This window comes from Oryx dammah, unplaced genomic scaffold (genome assembly GCF_014754425.2).
Source record: "Oryx dammah isolate SB20612 unplaced genomic scaffold, SCBI_Odam_1.1 HiC_scaffold_2, whole genome shotgun sequence".
In the NCBI taxonomy this organism is placed as follows: domain Eukaryota; kingdom Metazoa; phylum Chordata; class Mammalia; order Artiodactyla; family Bovidae; genus Oryx; species Oryx dammah.
The window spans coordinates 3334540-3347212 of record NW_024070186.1 but is presented as its reverse complement, the minus strand read 5'-3'; the positions used below and the strand labels follow the sequence as shown (position 1 = coordinate 3347212).

The 12673-nt window shown below is 44.4% G+C and overlaps 1 protein-coding gene across 4 annotated transcripts in view; it reads right to left on the bottom strand.

The window, feature by feature from the left end:
* The window catches only part of TBC1D5 (TBC1 domain family member 5), a 585769-nt gene that overhangs the window by 44979 nt on the left and 528117 nt on the right, over positions 1-12673 (bottom strand). For all 4 annotated transcript variants that reach the window (XM_040263533.1, XM_040263505.1, XM_040263514.1 and 1 more), the window contains one exon: positions 3206-3369. In XM_040263533.1, the coding sequence (XP_040119467.1) occupies positions 3206-3369 (164 nt within the window). The remainder of the gene's footprint in view (positions 1-3205; positions 3370-12673) is intronic.

Below are 12673 nucleotides of genomic sequence, written 5' to 3'. Positions count from 1 at the left end.
CTCTGCCTTGGTTCTCGAGTGTTCTCTGTCCTTGGTGCCTGTCAGACCCTCTGCCCTGGTTCTCGGGTGTTCTCTGTCCCTGGTGCCTGTCAGACCCTCTGCCTTGGTTCTCGAGTGTTCTCTGGCCTTGGTGCCTGTCAGACCCTCTGCCTTGGTTCTTGAGTTTCTCTGGCCTTGGTGCCTGTCAGACCCTCTGCCTTGGTTCTTGAGTTTCTCTGGCCTTGGTGCCTGTTAGACCCTCTGCCCTGGTTCTCGAGCGTTCTCTGTCCCTGGTGCCTGTCAGATGCTCTGCCCCTGCTCCCGAATGCTCTCTGTCCTTGCTATCTGTCCTCCTTTTCATGGGGCATGTCCTCCAGGGGATTCTGAGAATGGGTGCACAGGAATACATGTGTTTGAACCTCTTGACTGAAAGTCGCTGCATTTTACCCTCACAGTTAATTAGCTTGGTGGGGGACTGATTCTAGGTTGGAAGTGACTTCCTCTCAGAACTTTGATGGAATTCCTCCACTGCCTTACTTCTGGTGCTGCCACGCAAAATCTGCAGCTACTGTAATTCCCGACCCGTTGTTGGGAATCTTTCTCGCCCGACTCTGTGTGTCTGTGGGATATCTCTTTGTCCCCAGAGTTCCGGTTGCTCTGCAGTGGGGCTAATGGTAACCCCCTCCAGGACGGCGGCTGCGCAGCCCCTGTGCCTGTGGCAGGGTCGCCGCTGGCTGCGCCTCCGCTGGGGCCCCTCACTCGCAGGCGGGCCTGCCTCAGGCTCCCACGGCTCCTCTCCTGGGTCCGGGCACGCACAAGGTTCTGTTTGTGCCCTCTGGCAGGTATGGGGTTTTCTTTCATTTATAAGGTAATGCTCAAAATTCTTTAAGCTAGGCTTCATAGTACAGGAACCAAGAATTTCCAGATGTACAAGCTAGATTTAGAAAGGCAGAGGATCGAGAGATCAAATTGCTAACATCTGTTGGAACACAGAAAAAGTAAGGGAATTCCAGAAAAACATCTACTTCTGCCTTCACTGACTATGCTAATTAAAGCCTTTGACTGTGTGGATCAAAACAAACTGTGGAAAATTCTTAAAGAGATGGGAATACCAGACCACCTTACCTGTCTCCTGAGAAACCTGTATGCCGGTCAAAAAGCAAGAGTTAGAACCAGACATGGAAAAACAGACTGGTTCAGAATCAGGAAAGGCTGATATTGTCACCCTGCTCATTTAACTTCTATGCAGAGTACATCATGACAAATGCCAGGCTGGATGAAGCACAAGCTGGAATCGAGATTGCCAGGAGAAATATCAATAAACTCAGATATGCAGATGACACCACTCTTATGACAGAAAGTGAAGAGGAACTAAAGAGCTTCTTGATGAAGGTGAATCAGGAGAGTGAAAAAGCTGGCTTAAAACTCAACATTCTAAAAATGAAGATCATGGCATCTGGTCCCATCACTTCATGGAAAATAGATGGTGAAACAGTGACAGACTTTACTTTTTGGGCTCCAAAATCACTGCAGATGGGGACTGCAGCCATGAAATTAAAAGACACTTGCTCCTTGGAAGAAAAGTTATGATCAACCTAGACAGCATATTAAAAACCAGAGACATTACTTTGCTGACAAAGGTCTGCATAGTCAAAGCTATGGTTTTTCCAGTGTTCGTGTATGGGTATGAGGACCATAAAGGCAGCTAAATGCAGAAGAATTGATTCTTTTCAACTGTGGTATTGTAGAAGACTCTTGAGAGTCCCTTGGAGAGTAAGGAGAACCAAGCAGTCAAGCCTAAAGGAGATCAACCCTGAATATTCACTGGAAAGGCTGATGCTAAAGTTGAAGCTCCAATACTCTGGCCATCTGATGAGAAGAGCCAACTCAGTGGAAAAGACCCTGATGCTGGGCAAGACTGAAGACAGGAGAACAAGGGGATGACAGAGGATGAGACGGCTGGGTGGCATCACTGACTCGATGGACATGAGTTTGAGTAAACTCTGGGAGTTGGTGGTGGACAGGGAAGCCTGGAATGCTGCGGTTCATGGGGTCAGACACAACTGAGTGACTGAACCATAACATGTCTTCAGCTCCACGTCCACCCTGCTCCTAAGTTCCCACTGCTCCTGAGCTTCTAGAGGGTCTACCATCTCACTCAAGTTGCTTCCTGGTTCTTCCCTACTGCTGCCTTAGCGTTCAGCTTTCTCATTAGCTTCCACTTAACATCTGCTTTCCAAGTAACAAGATCTTGTTGCTGTTGCTTTCTCTAGTGTTTCTTATTCCCGGAGAGTTTATCTCCAATGACTTTAACTGTCTTGGAGTGGAGTTTAGGAGGGAGCAGAGCTAACTGCTTGCATTAAAGCTGCCACCGTCAAATGAAAGTTCCACGCTGCTCTTGTGCATATGAGAGAAGCACCCCAAGTGAGTGTGCGGTGACATCTCCCCTTCAGAGCGCAAAGGACGCTGTTCAAACTGCAGATGAGGCGGCCGAGGCCCCAGGACGCTGCGTGTCCTACAGTCACACAGAGAGACACCACGCTGTTACCGTGTCTACGAGCCATGAATAATTATCCCTCAGACTTTTTACAGCCCCGCATCTCAGCAGCCTTACTCTGCCGTCTCAGCACCCTTTCAGCCACATCCAGACCCCTTTCTGTAAGGCCTCACATTTACATCCTCTTCCAGTGGGCAGTGGAATTCTTCATATTAGGATATCATGTTGAATTAGCTATAAAATGTGATAAACATTTTAGTTCTTGTGAAGGTGACTTAAAATTTTTTAGAAGCCAGATTTTTTTTAGGTAGTTGCTATGTACTAGCTGTATGCTCTTGAGTACTGCATACGAACGGCATCAGTGGCTACCAATGCAACGTGAACAGCTTGGTCTGTTTAAAGTGTCTTATTCTGTGGTTTGTTATGATGATACCATTACATTTTAGAAGACAACACAGGCTTTGGCAAAAAAGAACAGAATGAAAATTTAGGATTCATCTGACTTTAAATTGATACTACGTCACCTTGTCCCCAATCCAGTATATTACAGACAACAACCTTAAAATATTACTAAATTATAAGAATCAAAATATTTTTGATGAAATATTTCATTTAGTCCATAATGATTTTAAGAACTTTATAAAACTAGGCATTAAAAGAGGCTTTCACAAATGAGGCATTTTAGAGGAAAATGAAGAATAAAAAGAAAACTGTCCTTAAAATACTTACAGATTCTTTCCGGCCCATCGTTTTGCTGTGTGAGCGCGATCGGGAGATGTTGCTGAAAAAGGAATCCTTCTTAGCAGCAGATGAAGGTGGGGAGCCAGTGAACTCTCTCCCTCCAGGCAAACTCTCAATGCTCGGGGAGGAACTGATGTTTTTAGAATTTTGTCCTAGAAGAAAAATTCAGTAGCAATAATGAAACACCAGACACTTTCACTGCTACTGAGTTTACTGCTTTTAATAAATGATCAATATTATGATACTTCTTTCTGCACACCATCAACATAATGACTCCATGGAGTATTCAGATGCATGCTTTTTTATGTATCAGAATAGCTGTCCATTTTTTAAAACAATGAAGAAGTGCTAGAGTTTTCTATAAATTATTTATACTACAATGGTCTAAGTGTGTACATATATTTAAAAAATGAAAAAAAAATCCAATTTCAGAAATCATGGATTAAATGACTGGATTCTCCCTTACTAATGTTATCACCCTTAATAATAGAAAGTGAAAGCGAAAGTCACTCAGTCGTGTCTGACTCTTTTCGACCCCATGGACTATACAGTCCATGGAATTCTCCAGGCTAGAATACTGGAGTGGGTGGCCTTTCCCTTCTCCAGGGCATCTTCCCAACCCAGGGACTGAACCCAGGTCTCCCGCATTGCAGGCGGATTCTTTACCAGCTGCGCCCCCAGGGAAGTCCAAGAACACTGGAGTGGGTAGCCTATCCTTTCTTCAGCAGATCGTGGGTCTCCTGCTTTGCAGAGGGATTCTTTACCAACTGAGTTATCAGGGAAGCCTTTCTATTATTAAGCCCTTCTTAATAATAAGAAGCCAGAAACAATTATGTGGTGATTATATTATTAATAAATTGAAAAAATAAATCCTCCACTGGTTTTTCTAAAAAGCCTCTTTCATTTTCATTGATTGCAAAACAGGGACACTGCTACCCCCAGCCCCAGGGAGAAGCATCTGGAGAGGGGGCCGGGTGTGGGCTCACACGGCCGTCCACGTCCAGACTGGTCCCCGCGTCGCAGCGCAGCATCTGTGACCCCCGCAGGGCCTTCCCCACGGGCTCCGGGGCAGTGAGGCTCCCAGACAGGAGCACGGGCCCAGAAAATCCTGCTGGGTATGGAAGACAGGTGCAGCCAGAGCCACGCAGGGCTCGTGGGCCCCAAGGGGACACTTCCGGAAGGCTGTGATGGGGACTGAAGGGCCTGGCACAGCGCCCGGCGAGCACTCACTCCTTCATTTGCTCATTCACCCACAGTAACTGAGGGCCTAATAATGAGCACCAGGCACTCAGGGGCACAGAGACACAGCAGGAACTAACCGTCAGAAATCCCATTCCCCACGGTGCCCAGTTTCTAGTGAGAGGAGACAAGACATGTACATTCAAAACATACGTACGATTTTACACGGCATCACATGGCAGAAAACATGGTGGGCACAAATAGAGCAGAAAAGGGGACCAAGAGTGTCTGACGAAGGTGTGGAGTTTGAAGCAGGATGGTCAGGAAAGGCATCACTGAGATCTGAGGTGCAGGACATTTGGGCAAAAACTCAGAGAAGGGAAAATACCAGCTTTACAGATAACACGAGGGCCAGCAGGTGCCAAGGCCCCAAGTAGGCCCCAGCGGTTTGGAGGATCAGCAGCCAGTGCGGCTAAAGCCCAGCCTGGGGGAGCGGGCTGAGGTCTGGGAGCCAGCAGGGCATCCGGCAGGGGGGACCTGTGGCGTTTTGATGACTTTTACTCTGAGAAGGGAAGCCAGTGGAAGCAGCTAGAGGATTTGGGCAGGGGCATGACGTGACTTGACTTAATTTTCAAAGGATCCCTCTGGGTGCTTTGGGAACAGTTTAAGGGTGGGAAAGGGCAAAAAACAAAAAAAAAAGAATGGGAGGCGGGGAACAATTTTGCCACTGCAAAAATCCAAGTCAGCCAACTGATCATAGCTTGGTGGTGAGAAGTGGTCAGATTCTACCCAAAGCTGACTAGATTTACTGACATATCCATCAAGGGTACAAGAGGAAGGGAGGGATCTAAAGTTAGACGGTGATGAGAGCTGAGTGCCTCCCATCCCAATGTCCAGTTTTGTTTTCTTGTCAGTTTTTTTTAGTGACTTCCCTAAACTAATTCTGTAAGGTCTATATTCCTCGCTTTGTGTGCCCCTGAAGTCTCTGCTCGGTTAGCTAAGTGGTCAGGTAAGGGGCAGGACTTCCCTTCCTTAAATTCCTTGAACCGGTATCTGAGCCTGCTGGGAGCTCTGTGCCTGCGTTCAGGCAGCTTACAACTCGCATCCAGTCTTCTTTCTTGTCTGTGCAGAGACTCAAGTTCATCTGACAGACTGAGTTTCTTAGGCCATCCCTGGGCTTGTGCTCAGTCCTGCATGTGTGGCATTCTGGGCTCCTAGGAACATCCTGGCGCCTTCCAAACCCTCCAGGGGACACCCCGCTCCTCAGATTTCCCTTCCGGGTCTCTTGCTGGCCTCCGGCTTGCCTGCTAAGCTTCTGGTCAGTCTCTGGTTTGCACCGTTTCTGCCTGGGGCAGCCGTGATGTTCAGTAAGGATCACTGACTATTTCTGATGGATGGTCTGTGGATATGGTTTCTAAGTGAGTTCTGATTAAAGTCAAATAAAGACAAGCCCTAAGAACAAGATTTTTTTTGATGGAGCTGCTGGAACCAGGGGCCACTTACTGGGGATGGGACTTTCAGGGTACTCTAGACTCATTCTTTTTCCTCAGTGGTTCCAAGGTGCTGGTCAACAAAGGCTATGGCAGATCTGGGTGGAAAGAGGGGAAGTTAAAATGGTACAAAGCATGCTATTCTTACTGAGGCTGAGCCATTTTTTTCTTGAATAGATGCTCCTCACATTGATTGAGTCCTTTAACTATTAAGAGTTCTGAACAAGCTGACTTTGGCGTTTCTGCCGTTACTATTTTATTTGTGGAGAAACAGATTTTTCAGAGGTTCTTCTTCTATTATTCCAAAAGTCCACTCCTCTGTAACTTACTTTTTGGACTTACTTGGTCATAAAAACTTACCTTTGATTTGTATAAAAATCAGCCTTACCCTTTTTAAGGAATGTGAAGAGAAAAAATTTGTAGTGTTCCCAAATACTTAGCATTTTTCTAATTTTCCACCTTTGCAAACAAAATGACAACACTCTAGAGAGGTGCATCTTTAGGTAGAGATAATTATTTCTATAAGATAAATTTATATGTGTACAACTGCTATGTTTAATGGCATGTACAGTCTAATTTAGATAAACGGTTCCAAATTGCTTTCTCCTAGGGTTTTAACATGGGCTTCCTGGAGAGCTCAAATGATAAAGAATCTGCCCACAACGCAGGAGACCTGAGTTCAGTCCCTGGGTCCTGAAGATCCCCTGGAGAAGGGCATGGCAACCCACTCCAGAGGAGCCTGGTGGGCTACAGTCCATGGACTCACAAAGAGTCCACGACGGAGCGATCAATACACACACACACAGGATTTTAACATAAACATACGTGTTTAATATATGTTTATACCTAAGTGTAAAACTAGGAGAAGGCAATGGCACCCCACTCCAGTACTCTTGCCTGGAAAATCCCATGAACGGAGGAGCCTGGTAGGCGGCAGTCCATGGGGTCCCACAGAGTGGGACACGACTGAAGCAACTTAGCAGCAGTAGCAGCAGCAAGCAAAAAAGTAATGTGACGCATTAAATTTTTATTTATTTGGTTAATCTGATGGAAGGAGGGCTTCATTATGTTAGTTAAGGTTTCTTAATAACTAGTGAGGGTGAATATCTTAAAAAAAAAACTCTCAACATATTAATATAGGCCATCTGAAGGTCCTATGTGAATTGTCTTTGTTAGTTTTATCTTGAAAAACTGTCTTAATGGAGCTCTTCCTAAATTCTGGAACACAGCCCCTTTGTGTGTGTGTGTGTGTGTGTGCAGCCCCTTTGTGTGTGTGTGTGTGTCTCTGTTCTCTTTTTGGTTTCTGTTTTCAGGGTCCTGCAAGGAAGGCATTTCTTATCCAAGATGATAAAGTGGGAAGCAATTTAAGCCTGTGCTATAAACCTAGGCTTTTCTTTTTCCTTTTATGATTATTTTCTCTTTGTTCCTTGGAACTGCACTCCTTGAGAAGCTTTTATTGCCTTGGGGTGGTGGAAGATAAAGCTAAAACAGAAGGAACGTTTGTTCAGCTTTGAGTTTCAAATTACTTCTAAAAGTCCACAGACAAAAAGGAATCTAAGAAACTAACCAAAGCATTTTGATTCACAAGAAGATGTCTTTTTCACAAAATGAAATGAAAAACTTCCCATCTTTTCCTAAGTTTATACAACCAAATTTATCCATCCCTTCAAAATTTGGGTCATTCACCTATAACATTTGCTAGTGCTGGTGACTTTTTGAAGTTATTACTATAACGGCTCTTTTAGATGTTTTTCTACGTTAATACCTCCATTAAAAGTTTCCTACTTCTTCCTGGGTCAAATTTGAGAATTCATGTCTTCACCGCAAAGCCATGGCAGGTGGGATAAAGCCTATGCCCTTCATGCCTAGGCTCTGTAAGTGTGCTGGTTTATAGGGCAGAAGCAACGCTGTAGGCGCGATTTCAGAACCTGGGCTGGGAAGAGTGTCCTGGGTGGCCATGGTGGGTTAGTGTAGACAGGGGTCCTTAAAGTGAGACAGGAAAGCAGAAGAAGGGTTGGAGATATGACTGCAGAGAACGAGGCAGCTGAAGACAGAGAGAGCGCTGGCCTGCGGTGCTGGCTGTGAAGACGGAGAAAGGGAAGCGAGGCAGTGAGGACCCTCGAGGCTGCGAATGGCCCTCCGCTGACAGAGTGGAGGAACCGGGGCCCCGGCTCTACAGTCACGAGGAACTGAACACTGCCGACAGCATAGACGGTTCTCCCCGAAAGGCCTCCCGATACCTCGGCTTTCGCTTGGCGAGACCTAAGTCAGACCTCTCATCTCCAGAGTTGTTAAATAAGTTGGAAATTCTCATTATTACTCCTTCTTCTTCTTCTTTTTTTTTTTTTTAAATTATACTATACTTATGATCTCTAGATGGCAGAGGAACCATCTTTAGATGGCGAGGAACCAGAGACCAAATTGCCAACATCCACTGGCTTACAGATAAAGCAGGAGAATTTCAGGAAAACATCTATTTCTGCTTCACTGACTAGGCTAAAGCTTTTGAATGTGTATATCACAACAAACTGTGGAAAATTCTGAAAGAGATGGGAATACCAGACCATCTTACCTGCCTCCTGTGAAACCTGTATGCAGGTCAAGAAACAACACTTAGAACTGGACATGGAACAATAAACTGGTTCCAAATTGGGAAAGGAGTATGTCAAGGCTGTATACTGTCAACCTGCTTATTTAACTTATATGCAGAGTACATCATGAGAAACGCTGAGCTGGAGGAAGCACAAGCTGGAATCAAGATTGCCGGGAGAAATATCAATAACCTCAGCTATGTAGATGACACCACCCTTATGGCAGAAAGTGAAGAAGAACTAAAGAGCCTCTTGATGAAAGTAAAAGAGGAGAGCGAAAAAGTTGGCTTAAAGCTCAACATTCAGAAAACGAAGATCATGGCATCTGGTCCCATCACTTCATGGCAAATAGATGGGGAAACAGTGGAAACAGTGTCAGACTTTATTTTTGGGGGCTCCAAAATCACTGCAGATGGTGATTGCAGCCACAAAATTAAAAGATGCTTGCTCCTTGGAAGAAAAGTTATGATCCACCTAGACAACATGTTAAAAAGCAGAGACATTACTTTGCCAACAAAGATCCATGTAGTCAAGGCTAGGTCTTTTCCAATAGTCATGTACAGATGTGAGAGTTGGACCATAAAGAAGGCTGAACACGAAAGAACTGATGCTTTTGAACTGCGGTGTTGGAGAAGACTCTCGAGAGTCCCTTGGACTGCAAGGAGATCCAACCAGTCCATCCTAAAGGAGATCAGTCCTGAATAGTCACTGGAAGGACAGATGCTGAAGCTGAAGCTCCAATACTTTGGCCACCTGATGCGAAGAGCTGACTCACTGGAAAAAACCCTGATGCTGGGAAAGATTGAAGGCAGGAGGAGAAGGGGACAACAGAGGATGACATGGTTGGATGGCATCACTGACTCAGTGGACATGAGTTTGAGCAAAGTCTGGGAGATGGTGAAGGACAGGGAAGCGTGGTGTCCTGCAGTCCATGGGGTCAAAAAGATGTGGACACGACTGAGCGACTGAACAGTAACAATGATCTGTACAATTTCATCATTTGACATGATAGCTCAGATTCTAAATTACTCTAAAATACCAGGTAGATTCATTTAAATTTTATTATATCTACTACTGTGGGCAGGAATCCCTCAGAAGAAATGGAGTAGCCATCATGGTCAACAAAAGAGTCCGAAATGCAGTGCTTGGATGCAATCTCAAAAACGACAGAATGATCTCTGTTCGTCTCCAAGGCAAACCATTCAATATCAAGTTATCCAAGTCTATGCCCCAACCAGTAACACTGAAGAAACTGAAGTTGAACGGTTTTATGAAGACCTACAAGACCTTTTAGAACTAACATCCAAAAAAGATGTCCTTTTCATTATAGGGGACTGGAATGCAAAAGTAGGAAGTCAAGAAACACCTGGAGTAATAGGCAAATTTGGCCTTGGAGTACAGAATGAAGCAGGGCAAAGACTAATAGAGTTTTGCCAAGAAAATGCACTGGTCATAGCAAACACCCTCTTCCAAGAACACAAGAGTAGACTCTACACATGGACATCACCAGAAGGTCAACACCAGAATTAGATTGATTATATTCTATGCAGCCAAAGATGGAGAAGCTCTATACAGTCAACAAAAACAAGCCTGGGAGCTGACTGTGGCTCAGATCATGAACTCCTTATTGCCAAATTCAGACTTAAATTGAAGAAAGTAGGGAAAACCGCTAGACCATTCAGGTATGATGTAAATCAAATCCCTTATGATTATACAGTGGAAGTGAGAAATAGATTTAAGGGCCTAGATCTGATAGATAGAGTGCCTGATGAACTACGGAATGAGGTTCGTGACATTGTACAGGAGACAGGGATCAAGACCATCCCCATGGAAAAGAAATGCAAAAAGGCAAAATGGCTGTCTGGGGAGGCCTTACAAATAGCTGTGAAAAGAAGAGAGGTGAAAAGCCAAGGAGAAAAGGAAAGATATAAGCATCTGAATGCAGAGTTCCAAAGAATAGCAAGAAGAGATAAGAAAGCCTTCTTCAGCGATCAATGCAAAGAAATAGAGGAAAAGAACAGAATGGGAAAGACTAGAGATCTCTTTAAGAAAATTAGAGATACCAAGGGAACATTTCATGCAAAGATGGGCTCGATAAAGGACAGAAATGGTCTGGACCTAACAGAAGCAGAAGATATTAAGAAGAGGTGGCAAGAATACACGGAAGAACTGTACAAAAACGATCTTCACAACCCAGATAATCATGATGATGTGATCACTAATCTAGAGCCAGACATCTTGGAATATGAAGTCAAGTGGGCCTTAGAAAGCATCACTATGAACAAAGCTAGTGATGGAATTTCAGTTGAGCTATTTCAAATCCTGAAAGATGATGCTGTGAAAGTGCTGCACTCAATATGCCAGCAAGTTTGGAAAACTCAGCAGTGCCCACAGGACTGGAAAAGGTCAGTTTTCATTCCAATCCCAAAGAAAGGCAATGCAAAAGAATGCTCAAACTACTGCACAATTGCACTCATCTCACATGCTAGTAAAGCAATACTCAAAATTCTCCAAGCCAGGCTTCAGTAATATGTGAACCGTGAACTCCCTGATGTTCAAGCTGGTTTTAGAAAAGGCAGAGGAACCAGAGAGCAAATTGCCAACATCCGCTGGATCATGGAAAAAGCAAGAGAGTTCCAGAAAAACATCTATTTCTGCTTTATTGCCAAAGCCTTTGACTGTGTGGATCACAATAAACTTTGGAAAATTCTGGAAGAGATGGGAATACCAGACCACCTAACCTGCCTCTTGAGAAATCTGTATGCAGGTCAAGAAGCAACAGTTAGAACTGGACATGGAACAACAGATTGGTTCCAAATAGGAAAAGGAGTACGTCAAGGCTGTATATTGTCACCCTGCTTATTTAACTTCTATGCAGAGTACATCATGAGAAATGATGGACTGGAAGAAACACAAGCTGGAATCAAGACTGCCAGGAGAAATATCAATAACCTCAGATATGCAGATGATACCACCCTTATGGCAGAAAGTGAAGAGGAACTAACAAGTCTCTTGATGAAAGTGAAAGAGGAGAGTGAAAAAGTTGGCTTAAAGCTCAACATTCAGAAAATGAAGATCATGGCATCTGGTCCCATCACTTCATGGGAAATAGATGGGGAAACAGTAGAAACAGTGTCAGACTTTATTTTTTTGGGCTCCAAAATCACTGCAGATGGTGACTGCAGCCATGAAATTAAAAGACGCTTACTCCTTGGAAGAAAAGTTATGACCAACCTAGATAGTATATTCAAAAGCAGAGACATTACTTTGCAGACTAAGGTCCATCTAGTCATGGCTATGGTTTTTCCTGTGGTCATGTATGGATGTGAGAGTTGGACTGTGAAGAAGGCTGAGCGCTGAAGAATTGATGCTTTTGAAGCGTGGAGTTGGAGAAAACTCTTGAGAGTCCCTTGGACTGCAAGGAGATCCAACGAGTCCATTCTGAAGGAGATCAACCGTGGGATTTCTTTGGAAGGAATGATAGTAAAGCTGAAGCTCCAGTACTTTGGCCACCTCATGTGAAGAGTTGACTCATTTGAAAAGACTAGGGATTGGGGGCAGGAGGAGAAGGGGACGACCGAGGATGAGATGGCTGGATGGCATCACGGACTCGATGGACCTGAGTCTGAGTGAACTCCGGGCGATGGTGATGGACAGGGAGGCCTGGAGTGCTGCAATTCATGGGGTCACAAAGAGTCAGATATGACTGAGCGACTGAAATGAACTGAACTGAAGACTTACAATTTTGTGGACTATAACAACTCCCTCCTCCCAATTTATCTTTCAGTATGAAAAAAAACATAGTTGTAAGCAATTATATATATAAAATTTTATAAAATTTTAGTTTTTTGATTACTATCTGAAAATAAGGTAGGGGGTATCTCTGTTAGGCATTTATAATATAAAGTAAAGTTCCATCAAAGTTGTTGGGAAATTTTTCTATTTAAAAGAAATTGCCAAGATTAATGGGCTTCCCAGGTGGCGCAGTGGTAAAGAACCAGTCTGCCAATGTAGGATAGATGGTAGGGAAGCAGGTTCAAACCCCGGGTCGGGAAGATCCCCTGGAGGAGGAGATGGTAACCCACTGCAGTATTCCTGCCTGGAAAACTCCATGGACAGAGAAGCCTGGCAGCTACAATCTACGGGGTGGCAAAAAGTCAGACACGATGAGTGCATGTGCACACACACACACACAC